Raw genomic sequence first — 19321 nt, 5'->3', positions numbered from 1 at the left:
CATCTGGTTAGCTGAAATGTTAACTCTCTAGAGAAAAAAATCCACTTTTAATTTTTGTTGTTTTTCAGGAACCAGCTCAACTTGTACATACTATAGTGATGACAAACTTATCACACAGTAGTGGAGCCACTCTTAACAACCACAAATGGTGTATTGTTGCAAATGAAACAAAATAATAGTCAAATATGAAGTGTTATTCCAAAAAACACTACTATCACACTTACTTGTACTCTTGCTAAATTTTACAGTTATGTCTTTACACAGTGCCATTATACTATTGCAGTAATTAAGTGTTTAAATGAAACAGTCAGTGTTGATGCTTTGTCTAGTAATCAGTCCCAGCAGTGTGTGATGTAGACTGACTTCTTATGACAACCCCTCACTCTCTCAGAGTAATCCTCACTGCTCACCAGTTGTTTTAGCTTTTGTATGCCACATACCACTCTACTAAGTTGACCAAATAAGACTAATCATACCTGTACACTGCTGCTTCATAAAACTGTCTGTTGCTGTGTATCTAGTATCTTTGGAGGAGCTAAGAGGTTAATTAAATCTATGCAGTATCCAGACAAAATCTTGTGCACACTAACAGGAAACAAACAGGAACCTAGTCTAATATCCATAACCTCATTTGCACTGGGATAAAAATATCCTGCAATCTTGGATGATATTATTGTTATCTACTGTACATTTACACTCAACCTTGGCTGTGCTTCAGTCTTGTGTCCTAACAACAATGTCACCCATATACCCGTAAATAATTATATTTATGTATACTGTAATATTGTATGTACTGATAAAATGCATACCACTGTAATGTGTAACTGTAAAAACTGTGATTTGCTTTTGTTTTGTTTTACTGTATATAGACATTCAATTTAACCAGTGTATGTGCCTGCCCTGGGGACTGTACTGAGAATGGACCAAGTGGAGGAGGACACAGTGGTAAAGGAGGGAGTGGAAGTCACCATAGTAAAGCTAGTAGAATAGGAATACCAGGACTAGTGGTCCTCTCTTTGTAAGTGTAGTGTGTGTGTACTGTGTGTATATATACTCTATATGTACGTGTGCATATGGTGTGTATTTGTATGTGTATGTAGTGACTGTGTGACTGTGTAGTGCGGGTGTGTGTGTGTGTGTGTGTGTGTGTGTGTGTGTGTGTGTGTGTGTGTGTGTGTGTGTAGTGAGTGTGTGGTGTGTGTGTGTGGTGTGCGTGTACGTGTGTGTACGTGTGTGTAGTGAGTGTGTGTGTACGTGTGTGTAGTGAGTGTGTGTGTGTGTGTGTGTGTAGTGAGTGTGTGGTGTGTGTGTGTGGTGTGCGTGTGTGTGTACGTGTGTGTAGTGAGTGTACGTGTGTGTAGTGAGTGTGTGTGTGTGCGTGTGTGCGTGCGTGCGTGTGTAGTGTGTGTTTGTATGTATATTCTCAAATAATGTTTATGTCAAGTAGAAATTATAATTGCTTATAAAAAGGGATCTGCAACTAACTGCATTAGGCCACTCATGTGACAAAATGAGCACACTTTCCTATTATGTTGTCTAGCTGCTAAAATTCAGAAACTTTGTGTAAACAAATATTACTGCAATGAAGTGATCATTGCAATTTACACAAGCAGCTCAAGAAACAGACTTTGTGTGGCATGTGGTACATGTTATTAGAATTTGTAGCCTTTGATTAACACATATATACCACCAGTTGCTGGAAATGTGATGAATGAGTTGCCAATACTATCCATTTGCACCCAGACCCATTTTAGTAGGCGTTTATCTATGCTTTAGGTATTGTATGAGGCACTGTAACAGAGAAAGAGTGGTTTGGCTATATATACAAAACTATGCATTGTGACTTACAAAGTTATCTAGTAGAAGTATGGAATGTACATTGCGTCTATAAAATTCACATGGGTCCCCTTGGATTGTGGTAACCACAAATATTGGAGCCCTAGCTCACTTGTCTGATTAGTAGTTTTGAATTTGGTACATACGTATGTGTACAACTTCATAGCATTAGCTTTAAGAACATTACCCAACAATGCACAAGTGTACAGTAACGTGCATGTAAAAGTGATCTTAAAAATTAAAACATGGGAATAGAGATCGCCGAAAAAAGTAAAGAAACAAGAGTCAAACAAGCCAGCATGTTAAACACACGGAGATCTCTCTTTCAACTCTATGGATATGGTAGCTAGAGACTAAGGAAAAAGAAATAGTTTTATATCAATCACTGGCAGATAAGTACTGAGAATGCTTCTGTATTAAAATAGTGTTTGGTGATATACCAGTAATACTGTTTAAATTAACATACGTAACCAGTTATCATACCGTGACAGTCTTTGATAACTGGTTTATCGAAATACCAGTACAGGATTGTTTTTAACACAGCCTTTGGTGTTAATTACTCAATTTGTTAATGATTTAGCAAGCCACACCCTAAACAAACACTGAGGTTGCCACATTACAAGTACCAACCTACTTGCACTGAACTACATTCTTTGGTGTTTAGTATGCCTTATTCTTGAGTATGTACAGTAGGCTTGCACCAATTATGCCGGGATAATTTCGAGCATAATAGGCTAGCAAAAGCATCAAGCATTATGCCAGCATAATAGGACGATTTTCAAGAAATTTAATTAAAACGCACAATGCGTGCGAAAAGTACTGCACAACATGAACACACTGCACATTATTACTGCATTTCATATCAAAAACCTTGCGGTGTTATTATTTTTAGTATTTCTTGACTGATTATTCAGGAAATAAGATCGAGATACTCTAATAGAGCAGTCACTTACTCTAATACAACAGTCAGGAAATGCAGATATACTCTAATAAAACAGTCAGCTCTCGAGCATAATCTTAGAACATAATTTTGAGCATAATAGGCTGGATTTTTGAGCACTGCTCAAAAGCATAATAGGCAATTTTCAAAGCATAATTGGCACAAGCCTAATGCACAGTAATTTGGTCTCCTCATATACAAGCTAGCACACAGCAAGTAGAGATGTTACAAAACAATGCTGCTAGATTTGTATTTGGAGATTACTCGAGACATTCAAGTTTTACAACTATGCTACACCAACTTCATTGGCAAACAGTGAAAAAGAAGAGACTAACTAACTCTAGTAATTAGAGGTGTACAGATATACCGATACATATTGTATTGGTGGCCGATATAGACATTTCTACTATATCAGTGGAAGCCAATATTGCTGCTAAAAACCGATACGATACACCGATATACAACTGAACTATCTTGAGGACACTGTCCAATGATCAAGCCACATTATAAACTCTATTATTTAGCTAACAAGGGCGGGAAACAGTAGTTATCTTCCTTGTCTAAAAGCAGTACGCTACGCAAAGTCATCTAAGTGCATGTATACTTACTGTTTTGTTGTCACAAAGCTTACCAATCATACAATATACACTCATAGTGGTGGGCCTGGGGAAACAGCATTAAGATGAACCAAGAGAACAGCATAAAACAACCAGCCATCTCTACAAGCCATTAAAATGCGGAGTAATCCGGACTAATCTTGGCAGGGGCATGTATTAAAATATTTGTGGGTGCCTTCTAGTCTGAGCTATCAATAGAGGCCACACCACCATGGGTAACCAAGCATAGCCAATAATCTTAAGACTGTCTTCAGTAGTTAAAATAAAGTTGAACATGGCATATGTGGTTCCTCAATATAAATAGCTACACTTAGTTATATCGGTATATCGGATCGGTATCGGTGTTCAGACTCAGTATCGGTTTATATCGGATTGGTTGAAAATTTCCCTATCGGTACACCTCTACTAGTAATGTTTTACAAAATGATCAAGTAGACATCCCTTATGATCACATCCCTCAAATCACTCCTAACTCCACCTGTAGAAGTAATAAGAAATATTTACACTTATCCTCCAGGATTTATTCTTATCTGAACTCCTTTTTCCCCAGAGCTATTAGATTGTGGATTTCTCTTCATGATCGTGTTGTAGAAGCTGACAATATTAACACTTTTAAATTTTACTCGAGTTTAGCTGGTAGCTAATCATGTACTTTATACTCATATTGAGGTCTTGTACATTACACAATATAATAATAATGTAGCTTTTATTGCAGCACACAGTCACCATATAGGGCGCACATATAAACATACTATCAGATCTCCACAGTGATTGGTAGGACATGTAGCACCTTATCACCTTCATCGTCACTCTTCTCTTAAGTCGATGTCCTGCATGTAATTATTCTACTACGAAAAGACATATGCAGAGTCAATGCACAGTTTGCATATTACAATATCTGACTATCTGTAGTTCATGTGTACCTCTTTTTTTAACTGTTTGTGCGATCCGCTCACTCCTTTATGGTTGATGTTGCAAACACTTGTGTCATAGTGTCGATGTACTGCTCTGTGAACGGAATTAGACATATAAATGAATAAAAGACAAATTTACAACTTAAGATATTAGTCATCAGCTTTCCTTGAGTAAACTCGTTAGCAAGCTGTTGAATATAACAGTCAAAAAACCTATAATATGAAGTTGTTATAAATAAAAATTAATAGTGATAATAACACTACCTTCAAAGTGCTTGGTAATGGCTCACTGCATGGACTTTCCCTTACTACGATTTTGCATTGTTTATCTGACTTTACAGCTCACCGACATCCTTCCTAAGAATTAAAATTGCCTGTGTCATCATTTGGTGTTCTTGAGACCACATGCAGCTATAAGTAGAGGATACTGTACACTATTAGCACACAAAGCTAAAGGGTATACAAGGCTGCATGTTGTCTTGGGCTTGGGCTGGTCAGTCACATGCACCACACCCAAGAGAGATGAGACAAAGATGCAACAATTACACTTTTGTCTGTAACCATATTATATTATATTAACTAACTGGGCACTTTATAATAACATGGCATGGAGATTTAAAGCACATTACAAGAATATCACAGCAATAAAGTATTTATTATGTCTGGTCTATTGCGTAGACATTCTGTAAGATCCTTTGCATCTGTGCAATGCATTGACAGACCCATCTGTGTCAGGTAAGTTAGACAAGTAAAACTGGTTAGTAAAGCGTGTTGACAGTTTTATGAGTACATGTAGAGAATGACCCATTACAATCCCACACTCAAGCTATTCCATGCTTACTACTGTGCATTTGCAAGCTTCTGTTGTTCTTTTTGAAGGGGTGAGCACTGCCAGACTGACTCAACAAAAATTAATTCTGTGGTGGATTCACCTTCATTAACCCACTCAGACTTTTATACCTCTGTTCCAGGACCATAGAAATCAGGCCAATCCAGATTCTATGCTGGGACCATTGGATTGGCTCTACTAGTCTGTTGTGAGGATTGGAAACTGCACCGCATGGCCATAGACTTTGTACAAGAACCATGCAGTGTCCTTAGGCTGGTTTTGCACCTCAACAATTTAATTCTATTACAGCCAAACTTAATTACTTAATAGACAAATTTCATAATGATAAAAAATTCAATGGTTGCCCCTAGCAACTTAAATTTTACATTTTTCGTAGGTGTCAATGTCTTAAGTCACTTCTTCAAGTTTTAAAAGGATAGCATAAATAAGTCATGAGATATGACATTTGAAGTTGCACTTTTCCCATACATTGTCAATGAGAGGGGCAACAGTGCCCTTTCTCAGTAATCACGCAAATCATGAGATTCAAGGTGTAGTATCTATGGTCATATCTTATGACCTATATACACTATCCATTTAAAACTTGGAGAGATTATTGGTGTCATTCACACCTACAAATTATGTAATACTGAGATATATGTACCTTTGAATTTTTAGTTTTTGCATACGTTGAAATACCACATTTTTGTGATTGTCCAGAGGGGGCAACTGTAGCCCTCTCACATAGATATGTATGGGAAAACCACAAATTTCAAAATGTCATATCTTATTTGGAGAAGTTACTTTAGACGTTATCACCTAATGATACTGGGAAATTCAGGTTGCTAGGGACAGCGGTTAATTCTATTTTCTATAAATATAAAGCCTTATTATGACATTTGTCTATTACAAACATTAATGACTTTATTTTATAACGAGAATGACTTGTGGTGTTGTTATGATAATTGTTTTGGCAAGTTTGACCACTTCGCATCACTTTTGGTTAGAAGTCTTACAATGACGGATTACATGCTTTGGGGGAAGAACATTCTTGGCTAAACAAAGTGTTGTAGGTAGAAAAAGAAAGTATCACAATGTTAACTATGCATTATAGAATGGCCTCGGCTAAATAATATTCCTTCCCATAACTTCTTTGGCAGGTTTTGAGATGGTATTTTTTGGTAAAACGGGAAGCACATTCTCTCTGTGATTCTAAATAGTATCCCTACACAATTTATTATATAACTGTGAAGTCATCAAATAATGCTCTGTGGACTGGTCTGGGTAGCACACAGGGTTTTGGTCTTTTCCTTGAATGTGTCCAAACCATCACATCTTGCATTCAGTTATGCTTCTACCTTTCACACAATAAAGAGCCTATTTGCTTCAAAACTTGCTGTTGGCTTACAAAACATCTTGAGAAAGAACCCTTTACCAGAGGTGAGTCTTGTTTCACCCAGCTGCAGAGAAACTTGTTTTGTTATTGAAGGGGGCACTGTAAGCAGTGGTACTTACTAGTTCCCAATCCAGGAGGGGGGTTATATTATCTATGGTTCCATGCATGTCCACCAAGACTGTACATGACACTGTTTGTGGCAGCATGTTACCCAAAGACTTTCTTTTCTTTCTGAGTATAGCTAGCCGCATGATTTTTCATCCATGGTTCATTCTTTTTCCTAACCCATTGACTAAAAGAATAAAAGGGACAAATGAGCAAAGGCGTATGATATACCACGAGTAACAAAACCAGTTCTTCCCTCCCGTTGGGCAGCCGGTAACTCGACAAGGACAGCAGCTAACTGCTGTAAACTCTTGTTATATTTGTACATATAAACTAATACTCACTCGAAACATCAGTCACTTCTGCACCATACTGCCACTCGAGTGTCAGTCATTCAGTAGCTGGTTCTCTACCATGATAGTGATTCGCCCCTGATGTTTCACACAATGTAGTCTTGACCACAATTATGTGAACAGAAGAAGGCGTTCATGTATATGTAACGCCATTCATTGGCAAGCTATATGCCTGTATACGGCCTGCCATCTTTCTCCGTTTCTGTATTAGGTAGGCTAGGGTTGTGCAATAATAGCAATAACGTGATTATCATTTATCTATGTGATTATCGTGATTAATACCATACCTGTTTCACTGCCCATACAAAAGTCTCAATAGTAGCAGTGAAATTTATCCCGTATTTCACTGGTAGCAGTGAAAAAGTTGTAATTGCAATTTCATTGGCTAGAATTTATGTTAACAATGTAGCGCCAATTAGTGTTAACGTGTGTTTAGTACATAGTGACAAATTGTGTACATAGCAGCGTTAATGCACAGCATGCGTATATGCAGCGAGTATGGTATTAACTGAGAATAGCATGGGTATATCAATGAAATTTGGGATGAATACCACTCTTGTTGTATTGGAAATGGTAAATTTCCAATACAACACTCATGGTACTGTATTTATCCCAAATTTCACTGCTACCCATGCTATTACTAGTACAAATATAATGAATTTTCTTATTATCGATAATAATAGTAAATCTCCACAGACCATTGTATAATAAAAGTAGGTCTTGTGAGTAGGCCACAACCAGCTGTGGCAATTCTGAAAACGGCAATTTTTGCAAGAGATAGTAGTCTTAAAGAATTATTATTAGACAAAACTGTGCTTGTAAAAGTACTCTATGGCAATATTTTGTTATCGAGATAATATCGTTTATCGTGATAAAATGATTCTTGTTATCAAAACTTATCAAGATGTAGGTTTTTCCATTATTGCACAGCCCTAGTCTGTATATTCTCCATATAAGTCTGAAAATGATGGTTTTGTATATATCCGTATATGCTTCCAGTTGCGCTGTGGTATTTGTAGAAATGGTCAATTCACAAAGTTATATATGGATATTTCTTGCTACATAATGGGTGAAAAATAAAAGAATTATGGCAAGAAAAATAAGTGGAAAAAAGCAAAATAGACTCATCCCTAACCATGTATTCTAATTTCAATACTGCCAAGCACTATTATTAAATGTTTATTTGAACCTAGAGATTTCTCTGTGTTTAACATGCTGATTCTTGTTTCTTTACTTTTTCAAAGATCTCTATTCCCATGTTTTAACTTTTAAAATTATTTTTGTTTACTTTTTATAAATCCATATATGGATAGCTAACATGATAATAAGAGGTGCTGGTGGTGCTTGATAGTACTAAACATGTGTATCAACTATCAAGTTAGTATGGTCATGTACAGTAGCTCTATTGTTTCCTTACAATAGAATGTACTTTGTACTATACAACTTTGATATATCCAACTATAGAGGTAGCATATAGCATGCTGCATGTAGCCAGCAGTAGTATGGCTTTTGCAGACTTATGCAGTTATCTAATGTGCACAACAACATTGCTGCTCTTGTTATGAACTTAATATACTGTGGTTAAAGTATAGGTAATGATATAAGGTTTCCAATTGAACATGTTTAAAATGAATAGATGGATACTTACATATTAACACATTGGTTACCCTTGCAGAAACTAGGTCAGAAGATCAATGACAAAATAAACCCACAAGAAGCCAATTTATTTGAGAGTGGGCATTTTCAATGTACTATGTATTTAAAAATACATGAAGAAAGACATAGGAAGGAAAGTTTTGTAGTTTTTATCCCCAAAAAGTACTCCCATTTTGCTCTAGCCCTGTGGAAAAATAATTTTGTTCTTTAAAATATACTTTTATCAGGTCATTTTGACTTCATAATTGCTAGTGGACCTAAACTTCTTACAAATTAACGTATAAGGCCTCTTTTGAGGTTTCTATGGTGGTGTTTAGGTGAGTGTTTTATTAGGATTTTGGAAAAACATAGGCCATACCTATTATGAACCATTACCATGATAATGTATGATAGTTACTGTATAGTAGGGACCACAAAGGAGTAGGTGTGACCCATGAAATAACATCACCCAAAAACCAGCCTTAATTTTCCCAGACAATGATGAGGCAGTATTCGTTAGGTAAAACTAGGCCCAAACAAGCTTTCAGATCGACCCAAAATGCTTTCAACAAGTTGCTACAGAATTTAAAAAATTATTTATTTAATGGAATTTTCTACTGACTGACTGCCTAACTGACTGACTGATGTGTTCAGACAAGCATAACTCGGTAATGACTGAGCTACGGGCTTGATTTTTTCACTGTTCTACATCACTTCGTCCCGAGAGGTGCCTTTTGGCATACCGCAGTACGCACAATGCATTCTTCATGGACTTACCAGTGTCCTCCTTTGTGTCCCATTCATCTTTGCTGACAGCAAAAGGTGTCGAGTTGGCGGTAGCATGTGATGGCTTCCCTCGTCCGTATTTGTGACTGAATTTTGGAAAATCATTCTTATGGTCATGCCTGAAACAATTAGAATTTTTGAAACTAGCATGGTGCTGTTAAAAGCAGAAAGCACTTTTCAAATATTTATAAAAATTTTCTTGTAATTCAGGATATCTATGGTTTTTTCTACCCTTACTTGGATAGGAATTTAACTTATAATGCTGTGTTTCAGAACTAAATATTTAATGTGTCAAATGCACCCATAAGGGTGATTTTCCAAAATTCAGTCACATTTTTCATAGTGGCTATTTTGATGGCAGAGGTGCCTTAGAACAGCTCTTGATTCATACTGCTGTGTAACAGGTTGAACATAGCCGATAGTGAAGCGTAATGGATACTTCACTTTTCAGACGATAATTAATATCTAATCAAAAACAGCCAAGCTGTAAAAAAATGGTGCGGCCCCCAAAAAGGCCATGGTGAAAAAAGATGTGAAATCCAAGGTGGCGGCCAAGAAATGGCTGTGATGGTAGGTTAATGGTTACATTTTAATATAATAACAACAATTCAGGTGAATTTTGTGCCGCTTGGTCTTGGCACCAAATTCACCTGAATTGTTGTTATTAAAATGTAACCATTAACCTACCATCACAGCCATTTCTTGGCCGCCACCTTGGATTTCACATCTTTTTTCACCATGGCCTTTTTGGGGGCCGCACCTTTTTTTACAGCTTGGCTGTTTTTGATTAGATATCACTTCTTTTTCTATTTGTATACTGCAAAGCCGGCCTATGGCTGGCTTTGGGGCTTTTTTAACCCATGTGTTTTTTTCTTTACTACAGGAAGAACAAAAGAACTTAAAGAAGAATTTTAGTACTTCAATTATTTTTGATTTTATTAGTAATTATACAAATTATATACATATATTTATTACATGCCCATTATGCCCCACAGGATATTTTTTTGCAGCTGATCTCTCTACTGGGTGACTTGAAATGTAGCTGAACTATATACAGGATGGTTTCTTTGTAGCTGAACTCTCTACAAGGTAACCTCTTCTAGCTGGTCTCTCTACAGGGTATTTTGTTTCTAGCTGAACTCTCTACAGGTGATTTGTTTGCAGCTAAACTCTCTACATGGTGGTGTCTTTGTAGCCGAACTCTCTACATGATGGTTTCTTTGTAGCTGAACTCTCTATAAGGTGACTTCGTCTAGCTGAACTCTCTACAGGGTGATTTTTTTGTAGCTGAACTCTCTACAGGGTGATTTGTTTGCAGCTGAACTGTCTACATGGTGGTTTCTTTGTTGCTGAACTCTCTACAGGGTGTTTTGCTTGTAGCTGAACTCTCTACAAGTTGATTTGTGTGTAGCTGATCTTTCTACAGGTTGATTTGTTTCTAGCCGATCTCTCTACAGGGTAATTTGTTTGTAGCTGAACTCTCTGTAAGGTGATTTGTTTGTAGTTGATCTCTCTGCAGGTTGATTTGTTTGTAGCTGAACTCACTAAAGGGTGATTTGCTTGTAGCTGAACACCTTACATTGTGTCTAGTTTCTAGCTGATTTCTCTACAGGGTGATTTGTTTGTAGCTGAACTCTCTATAAGGTGATTTGTTTGCAGCTGAACTCTCTACATGGTGGTTTCTTTGTTGCTGAACTCTCTACAGGGTGTTTTGCTTGTAGCTGAACTCTCTACAGGGTGATTTGTTTCTAGTTTATCTCTCTACAGGTTGATTTGTAAGTAACTGATTTCTCTACAAGCTGATTTGTTTGTAGCTGAATTCTCTGCAAAGTGTTTTGTTTGTAGCTGACCTCTCTTCAGGATGATTTGTTTCTAGCTGATCTCTCTACAGGGTGATTTTTTTGTAGCTGACCTCTCTTCAGGGTGATTTGTTTCTAGCTGATCTCTCTACAGGGTGATGTTTTGTAGCTGACCTCTCTTCAGGGTGATTTGTTTCTAGCTGATTGCTCTGTAGGTTGATTTGCTTGTAGATGAACTCTCTACAGGGTAACTTGCTTGTAGCTGAACTCCTTACATTGTGTCTAGTTTGTAGCTGATCTCTCTAAAGGGTGATTTGTTTGTAGCTGAACTCCTTACATTGTGTGTAGTTTCTAGCTGATCTCTCTACAGGGTGATTTGTTTGTAGCTGATCTCTATACAAGTTGATTTGTGTGTAGCTGATCTCTCTGCAGGGTGATTTGTTTGTAGCCGATCTCTCTACAAGGTAATTTGTTTGTAGCTGAACTATCTATAAGGTGATTTGTATGTAGCTAATCTCTCTGCAGATTGATTTGTTTTAGCTGAACTCTGATTTGTTTTTAGCTTATCTCTGTACAGGTTGATTTGTGTGTAACTGATCTCTCTACAAGCTGATTTGTTTGTAGCTGATAACTCTGCAGGTTGATTTGTTTGTAGCTGATCTCTCTACCGGTTGATTTGTTTGTTGCTGATCGCTCTAAAGGTTGATTTGTTTGTAGCTGAACTCTCTGCAAAATGTTTTGTTTGTAGTTGATTTCTCTACAAGGTGATTTTTTGTAGCTGACCTCTCTTCAGGGTGATTTGTTTCTAGCTGATATCTCTACAGGGTGATTTTTTGTAGCTGACCTCTCTTCAGGGTAATTTGTTTCTAGCTGATCGCTCTACAGGTTGGTTTGTTTGTAGCTGAACTCTCTACAGGGTGATTTGCTTGTAGCTGAACTCCTTACATTGTGTCTAGTTTCTAGCTGATCGCTCTACAGGGTGATTTGTTTGTAGCTGATCTCTACAAGTTGAATTGTGTGTAGCTGATCTCTCTGCAGGTTGATTTGTTTGTAGCCGATCTCTCTACAAGGTAATTTGTTTGTAGCTGAACTATCTATAAGGTGATTTGTTTGTAGCTGATCTCTCTGCAGGTTGATTTGTTTTAGCTGAACTCTCTACAGGGTGATTTGTTTTTAGCTGAACTCCTTACATTGTGTGTAGTTTCTAGCTGATCTCCCTACAGGGTGATTTGTTTGTAGCTGATCTCTCTACAAGTTGATTTGTGTGTAGCTGATCTCTCTGCAGGTTGATTTGTTTGTAGCCGATCTCTCTACATGTAATCTGTTTGTAGCGGAACTCTCTATAAGGTGATTTGTCTGTAGCTGATCTCTCTGCAGGTTGGTTTGTTTTAGCTGAACTCTCTACAGGGTGATTGCTTGTAGCTGAACTCCTTACATTGTGTCTAGTTTCTAGCTGATGTCTCTACAGGGTGATTTTTTGTAGCTGAACTCTCTACAGGGTGATTTGTTTCTATCTTATCTCTCTACAGGTAGATTTGTGTTGATTTGTTCATTGCTGATCGCTCTAAAGGTTGATTTGTTGCAGCTGAACACCCTGCAAAGTGTTTTGTTTGTAGCTGATCACTCTAAAGGGTAATTTGTTTGTAGCTGAACTCTCTCCACAGTGACTTGTGTGTAGCTGAATTCTGTGTAACTGAATTCTCTAGAGAGTGACTTAATTGTAGCTGAATTCTCTACACAGTGCATGACTTGTTTATAGCTGAACTTTCTTCAGTATGACTTGTAATGTTCTGAATCTCTATAGTGATATATTTGCTTAACTCTCCACATGGTGACTGTCTTCTTGCTGAACTGTCTATAAGATTAACTGTTTGCAGCTGAACTCCCTACAGAATAACTTGTGATGTAATAAAATTCTATAATGGAATAAATTATCCGAATGCTCTATTAGGGTGACTGTTCTATTAGAGTATCTCGATCTCGCATTTGCTACACGGAGTTGGCTTTCGAATCATAACTCAGTGGTTTGTAATCCGATTCTTCTGTACTACTGCAAGGACTTTCAATGAAGATTATTCCAGCTATACACCGATTTTCAGCTCATTGCTCTAAGCGGTTTGCCTAATAGGCGTGAAAACTAATACTTTTTTATTCATAAAAATCGATCGCGTAATTGTGACACAGGTTGGGTTTTGTGTCATATCTCCGTGGTCTTTATCTCGATTCCTTTCAAACCACCAAAAGGCACTCCTGCGATGGTTACTCCATCTACATAGCAATTTTCAACTCATTCCATGAAGCGGTTTACCCTGTAGGCGTGACAACAAATCGATCTTGTTTTACGCGAATAATCGGTCATAATTCCTGAAACATTCATCGGATTTGTACCAAATTTGATGCTAGGATTCGCCTTTGGACTCCCTTTCTGTGTGCCAAATTTCAAGGCGATCGGAGTACGCGTTTGCTTGTTACAGCAATTTTTGCAAGTGTGCGAAAAGACGAAGAAGAAGAAAAAAAAACGAAACTTTGGCAGCTCGTATCTCGGAAATGGCTGGAGCGATTTCCTTCAAATTTGGAATGTAGACTCCCTTGGCTGGCGGGCAACTGTGTAGCAAATTTGGTTCCAATCAGATAAGTGATGACCGAGATACAAAGGTGTGAAAATGACGTTTTCGTTCTTCCTGTCAATATACTCACGGTGTGGCGCGCCAGCTTCTTGGGCCGCACGACACACTACCGTGTGTCTTGATGATTGGGGCATGCGGCACGATTTCTCTTTTGGTATGCACGAATTGCAGAAGTACTTTACGAACAGTTCTTGATTCGAAATGCTGTGCAATGGGTCAGGGCCAGAGCCCACAGACTGGCCAATCACTTTTCAGCTACTTGATTTTAGTGAAAAGTTCGAGATACTCTAATAGAACAGTCATCATGATACTCTAGTAAAGCATTCAGTATAGAATATAGCTTATAGTCTAAGCCATTACATCTGTGTTAACTGTCTTAAAATTACCCAGTGAGTCATCTGCATAGCATACTGCATTGAGTGAATTGATCATGCATATCATGCATTAGCATGCAGTTACAATCTAAAACTAAACTTTTACGTTGTGAAATTCTTTTTATACATCATAGAAATAAAATTATCTACTAGTTATAATAGTCAGATATGAAACTCACTTGTCGATCATATAGCACAAAATTACCATTGATGTTAACAAAAAGAAGAGACTTTGCATGCAAAATAGCCTCCAGATGCCATTTCAGAGCATCTATTTTTAAAAGTTTCCCTTGGGGGAGCATGCCCCCTTACCCCTCTAGCTTAGCATGCTGTGTGTGCTTATAACACATGCAGTTAAGTAACATACGAAAGCAGATAATCTCTGATTTACAGATCATATTAGATCAATATAAAAACTGAGTAGTGTGCATGCTTATGACCTTCATTACAGTCCATGTCTGCCTGGACCACTCAAAATCTCTGGGCCCCAGCACTGCAATGGGTTGAACATAGCTGACAATGAAGCATAATGGATAGTTCACTTTTCAGACAATAAGGGGCTGGGGCACACTGCGCCATTTCAGATGCGGTATGCGTGGATTCACCATTCATAATAAAATTATTTACAAAAAACGTTAACAAACAGGTACATGAAAAATTTAGAATTTTCAACAAGAGTATAGGGACCATAGCACATTGATAAAAAGTACTGAAACAAGTTGGAGTAGTCCATGATATTAAATCACAGCAAAACAATACGAAGTATTATGTCCCTACTGTGCATTTCTGTTATGGTACCTTGAGCACAGTAGGAATTTAACATTTCTTATTGTTTTACTGTGATTTAATATCATGAACTACTTCAACTCATTTCAGTACTTTTTATCGATGTGCTACGGTCTCTACTCTAGTTGAAAACTCCAATTTTTTTCATGTACTTGTAATTATCTCTACAATTGGGGATTAATAAAGCAAAAGATTATTGGATATTGGCTTAGTGGGAATTGGCATAACTCATAACTCTAACATTCATGTTAAGTTTTGATTATGTTTGGTTTGGAATTTATATAGAGTCAGGGGCATAGCCAGGATTTTTTTGAAGGGGGTTCGGTTTAAAGTGGAATGTCTCAAGGGAAAGGCCTGGGTGCTTCCCCTATACCATGTTGGGTCGAAAATGATGCATACACAAAATGTGCCCTTAGGCAGTAACAATAAAAGGTACTGTTTGTGCATCTAACTAGCTAAAACCTACACACTGCTGTTTATGCAGCTTATAGAAACTATAAACCTATTGTAAAACTAACTAATCTTCACTTCTAGACAGCATAATGACAGCCAACTTTAACCTCATAGCACACGAAAGCCCTCCACACTCGAGTCCCTTTAGTTGGCAATGCTTCTTTCCAGCTATACAATATTCTAGGCCGGTCCTCCTGATGATGGTCAATAACTTCAGACTTGGCTTGTACTCCAATATGTTCGAGACATCATGTGCCCACAACATGTAACAAACAAATCATTCATCAAGTAAATATGTGACCGGATTTCACATAACAAGGCTTCCACACACACAAAATCAAACTTACGATTTTACCAGAAATGGATTGCTGGTCTAATACACTATCATATTTCACACTGTACTTCCTTCAGCACTGACAAGTCTGGTTTCTGTAGCAGCTTTCTTCCGACCCTGTCAAAGCCACGAGTGTGAGATTGGCACCATTAAATGGCCAAGGCTTTGTGATAATGGTGTGTAGTGAGCTGGGACTTCACAGAGAGCTCGCCAATAGTGTTCTCAGTCAACTTGGAGTAATTTGAGGGCCATGGAGGGCCATGGAGAGCCCAAACTTGGCCTCTGGATTCCAATCGTCTTCTTACTTCATTTTATACCCGTATATTAAGACCACCGTCCACCCCCACCCTCCCACCCTATTACTACCACCTGTGATATTATTACCCGCTCGAAAAAAGCTGCTCAAAACAGGGCAAATTTTGGGTATCAGAAATGTATACACCCACTCAGTGATAGCTAGTGAACAGATGAACAATTGGTGCAAATTTTGTTTGCACAGCTGTAGGCACTGGGAAGTTATTACACAATGATTCCTTAAAATCGCCATATCTCCTAACAAAGCTTTGTGCGTCGAAGCCTTGTTTTGTCAAATTCAGTCACATATACATCAACAGTTCACAGTTTGTGCTAACCTGACACATGTATAACACAACCACTCAAGTTTAGCAGTTGCTGCCTTGTAATATGTCCCAACCGACCATTTAACAGCCCTTCGCCATTTCACTCGCGCCATTTCAACCATGCATCACGTGCGTATTTGATCAAGTGATTCAATAGATATGCTTTGCAATGGTTCAGCATTAATGTGATGTGACCCTCAAGAGTATTACAGAGGAGCGCCAGTGGGAAAGTAGTTACTGGAGAGCTCCAGAACTGTAAGATTTGGTGTGATCTTTAATTTTAAAATATTCTGCCTCTGAAAGGGGGGTTCGTCCAAACCCCCCTGCCTACGCCCTTGAGAGTGAGTGTTTAGGTGTACAAATGTTCCATTTCCTGCCAAAGATGCTTCATAGCCATCACTGCCTAATGTATTTTTTTCTCTTCAGGTTCTTGATAGCTGTCACTGCCTATTGTGTGATTGGTATGATAGTGATGAGAGTGAAGTATGATAAGACAGGTGGTGATGTTATTCCTAATAAGAGGCTGTGGTTTGCTCTACCATCTCTTGTGAAGGTAAAGGAAATGGCATTGTACTACTATGATTGTGTGTGTGTGTGTGTGTGTGTGTGTGTGTGTGTGTGTGTGTGTGTGTGTGTGTGTGTGTGTGTGTGTGTGTGTGTGTGTGTGTGTGTGTGTGTGTGTGTGTGTGTGTGTGTGTGTGTGTGTGTGTGTGTGTGTGTGTGTGTGTGTGTGTGTGTGTGTGTGTGTGTGTGTGTGTGTGTGTGTGTGTGTGTGTGTGTGTGTGTGTGTGTGTGTGTGTGTGTGTGTGTGTGTGTGTGTGTGTGTGTGTGTGTGTGTGTGTGTGTGTGTGTGTGTGTGTGTGTGTGTGTGTGTGTGTGTGTGTGTGTGTGTGTGTGTGTGTGTGTGTGTGTGTGTGTGTGTGTGTGTGTGTGTGTGTGTGTGTGTGTGTGTGTGTGTGTGTGTGTGTGTGTGTGTGTGTGTGTGTGTGTGTGTGTGTGTGTGTGTGTGTGTGTGTGTGTGTGTGTGTGTGTGTGTGTGTGTGTGTGTGTGTGTGTGTGTGTGTGTGTGTGTGTGTGTGTGTGTGTGTGTGTGTGTGTGTGTGTGTGTGTGTGTGTGTGTGTGTGTGTGTGTGTGTGTGTGTGTGTGTGTGTGTGTGTGTGTGTGTGTGTGTGTGTGTGTGTGTGTGTGTGTGTGTGTGTGTGTGTGTGTGTGTGTGTGTGATTGATTGCATGCGCGTGTGTGTGTGTGATTGTTTGCATGCGCGTGTGTGTGCGTGTGCGTGTGTGTATGCGTGTGTGTGTGCGTGTGTATGTACGTGTGTGTGTGCGTGCATGTGTGTGTGTGTGTGTGCGTGGGTGTGTGCGTGCGGGTGTGCGTGCGGGTGTGCGTGTGTGTGTGTGCGTGCGTGTGCGTGCGTGTGTGTGTGTGTGGTGTATGTGGCTAGTACATGGTGAGATAGCATAGCCAAGTGGCTAGGGCATTGGCCTGGTAATTGAAAGGTTCCAGATTTGATGCCTGGCTATGTCAAATTGATGTTATTGTTTCCATGAGCAAAGAATATTTACTCACATTGCTCCAGTCTACCCGGCTGTATGACAGTCCTCCTGCTGGTTATTATCCCTGCTCCAGGAGGATTTGCCTCAAATACCTGAGTGGTGCATAGGCATCCCATTGTTGGTTCAGCGGCAATAACTGTGTTTCGTACGGCTGCTATAGGCTTTGCTTTTAGGCTTTGTGTGTAGTGTAATTTGTTCACAATAGTACTTTTTGTGCCTATGTCATTAGTCAAAACGTCTTTGGGCTGTATATACATGTGTGATTATTAATTTGTCAATGTACATCTCTCTCTCTCTCTACAGGATGGTGTTGTCCTCACATTCACTCCTTGTCGTGCAGCTTGTAACAAAGGAGGTGGATACTCCAAAATGTAGTTACAGTACTTTGTTAATTGATATAATTATTTTCATAGACCATATTTTTCTACATTGGTACATGCAAACATTCTACTTAAATTTTCATGTACTGTTATTCTGGCAGAAGAAAGGTTTTTTGGCTGAACATTGCAATGTGGTTTATAGTTCATTTTATGCTACAAAAGGTTACTCAAAACCACCGCATAAGATATTAACTCAGCATTGGGGTCATTCATTGTCACATCTTAATAATTGACACTATCTCCAAATTTCTTCACATTTGACACATAGACAGTCTGTCATGAGACAAAATCACACACCAAGTTTCATTTCAAATTCCATGCTATGGCTTCTTTAATAATAGAACATTTTAAAAGTGTTTCTGACTGTGCAATGATATTTACAAGTGATAATGTAATCACATCAGAATTGGTATACGTGTGTATTTCAAATAAAGGCTTACTCAAACTGGTTAGGTGTTATAGCTAACTGATTATGATTAACAATGTAATAAATCGTTAGCAATCATTAAATTAATTTTATGCATTTTATCATTAATTGCATGCAAAGGTAAGAGAGAAACCATCATTATAATGATGAACAAATTAAATGTACATAACTTAAATTGTATGTGAGGCCTTGGGCAACATGCGACCACAAAGTGAATCACCACAACAGAATCATACCGTGGGCATGGCAAGGCAAAAAAAAAAGTAGCTATTACAATACAAAAATAAAGAATAAAAGAGCCTATCATTAGTTTGTGTACCACTCCTTACAGTTTCTTGCCAGAAATATCCTCTGAGAAGCAGAAATACTGGCAAAGGCAGCATCATCCAACCAATTCTTGACAGCAGACTTTGGAGAATCAATATCGGGGTGAACAAACTTTAAAAGATTGAGTAAATTCTTGATAGAGGAAACTTGATAGTGGCCCAGTACTGTTATTTCAATAGTGTCATAATAATTAGTAACATTCAAGCAATCAAACTCAGGCTATATT

At 38.4% G+C, this 19321-nt stretch overlaps 1 protein-coding gene across 1 annotated transcript in view; it reads left to right on the top strand.

Moving 5' to 3' along the window:
* Positions 1–18463, top strand: part of LOC136258029 (uncharacterized) — a 31243-nt gene extending 12780 nt beyond the window's left edge. The window contains exons 5-7 of the mRNA XM_066051332.1: positions 870–1018; positions 16831–16957; positions 18265–18463. Of these exons, the coding sequence (XP_065907404.1) occupies positions 870–1018; positions 16831–16957; positions 18265–18336 (348 nt within the window). The 3' untranslated portion in view covers positions 18337–18463. The remainder of the gene's footprint in view (positions 1–869; positions 1019–16830; positions 16958–18264) is intronic.
* Positions 18464–19321: the final 858 nt, after the last annotated feature.

Source organism: Dysidea avara, chromosome 6 (genome assembly GCF_963678975.1).
Source record: "Dysidea avara chromosome 6, odDysAvar1.4, whole genome shotgun sequence".
Lineage (NCBI taxonomy): Eukaryota > Metazoa > Porifera > Demospongiae > Dictyoceratida > Dysideidae > Dysidea > Dysidea avara.
The sequence above is the reverse complement of the archived record's forward strand: the minus strand, read 5'-3'. Positions and strand labels throughout refer to the sequence as shown.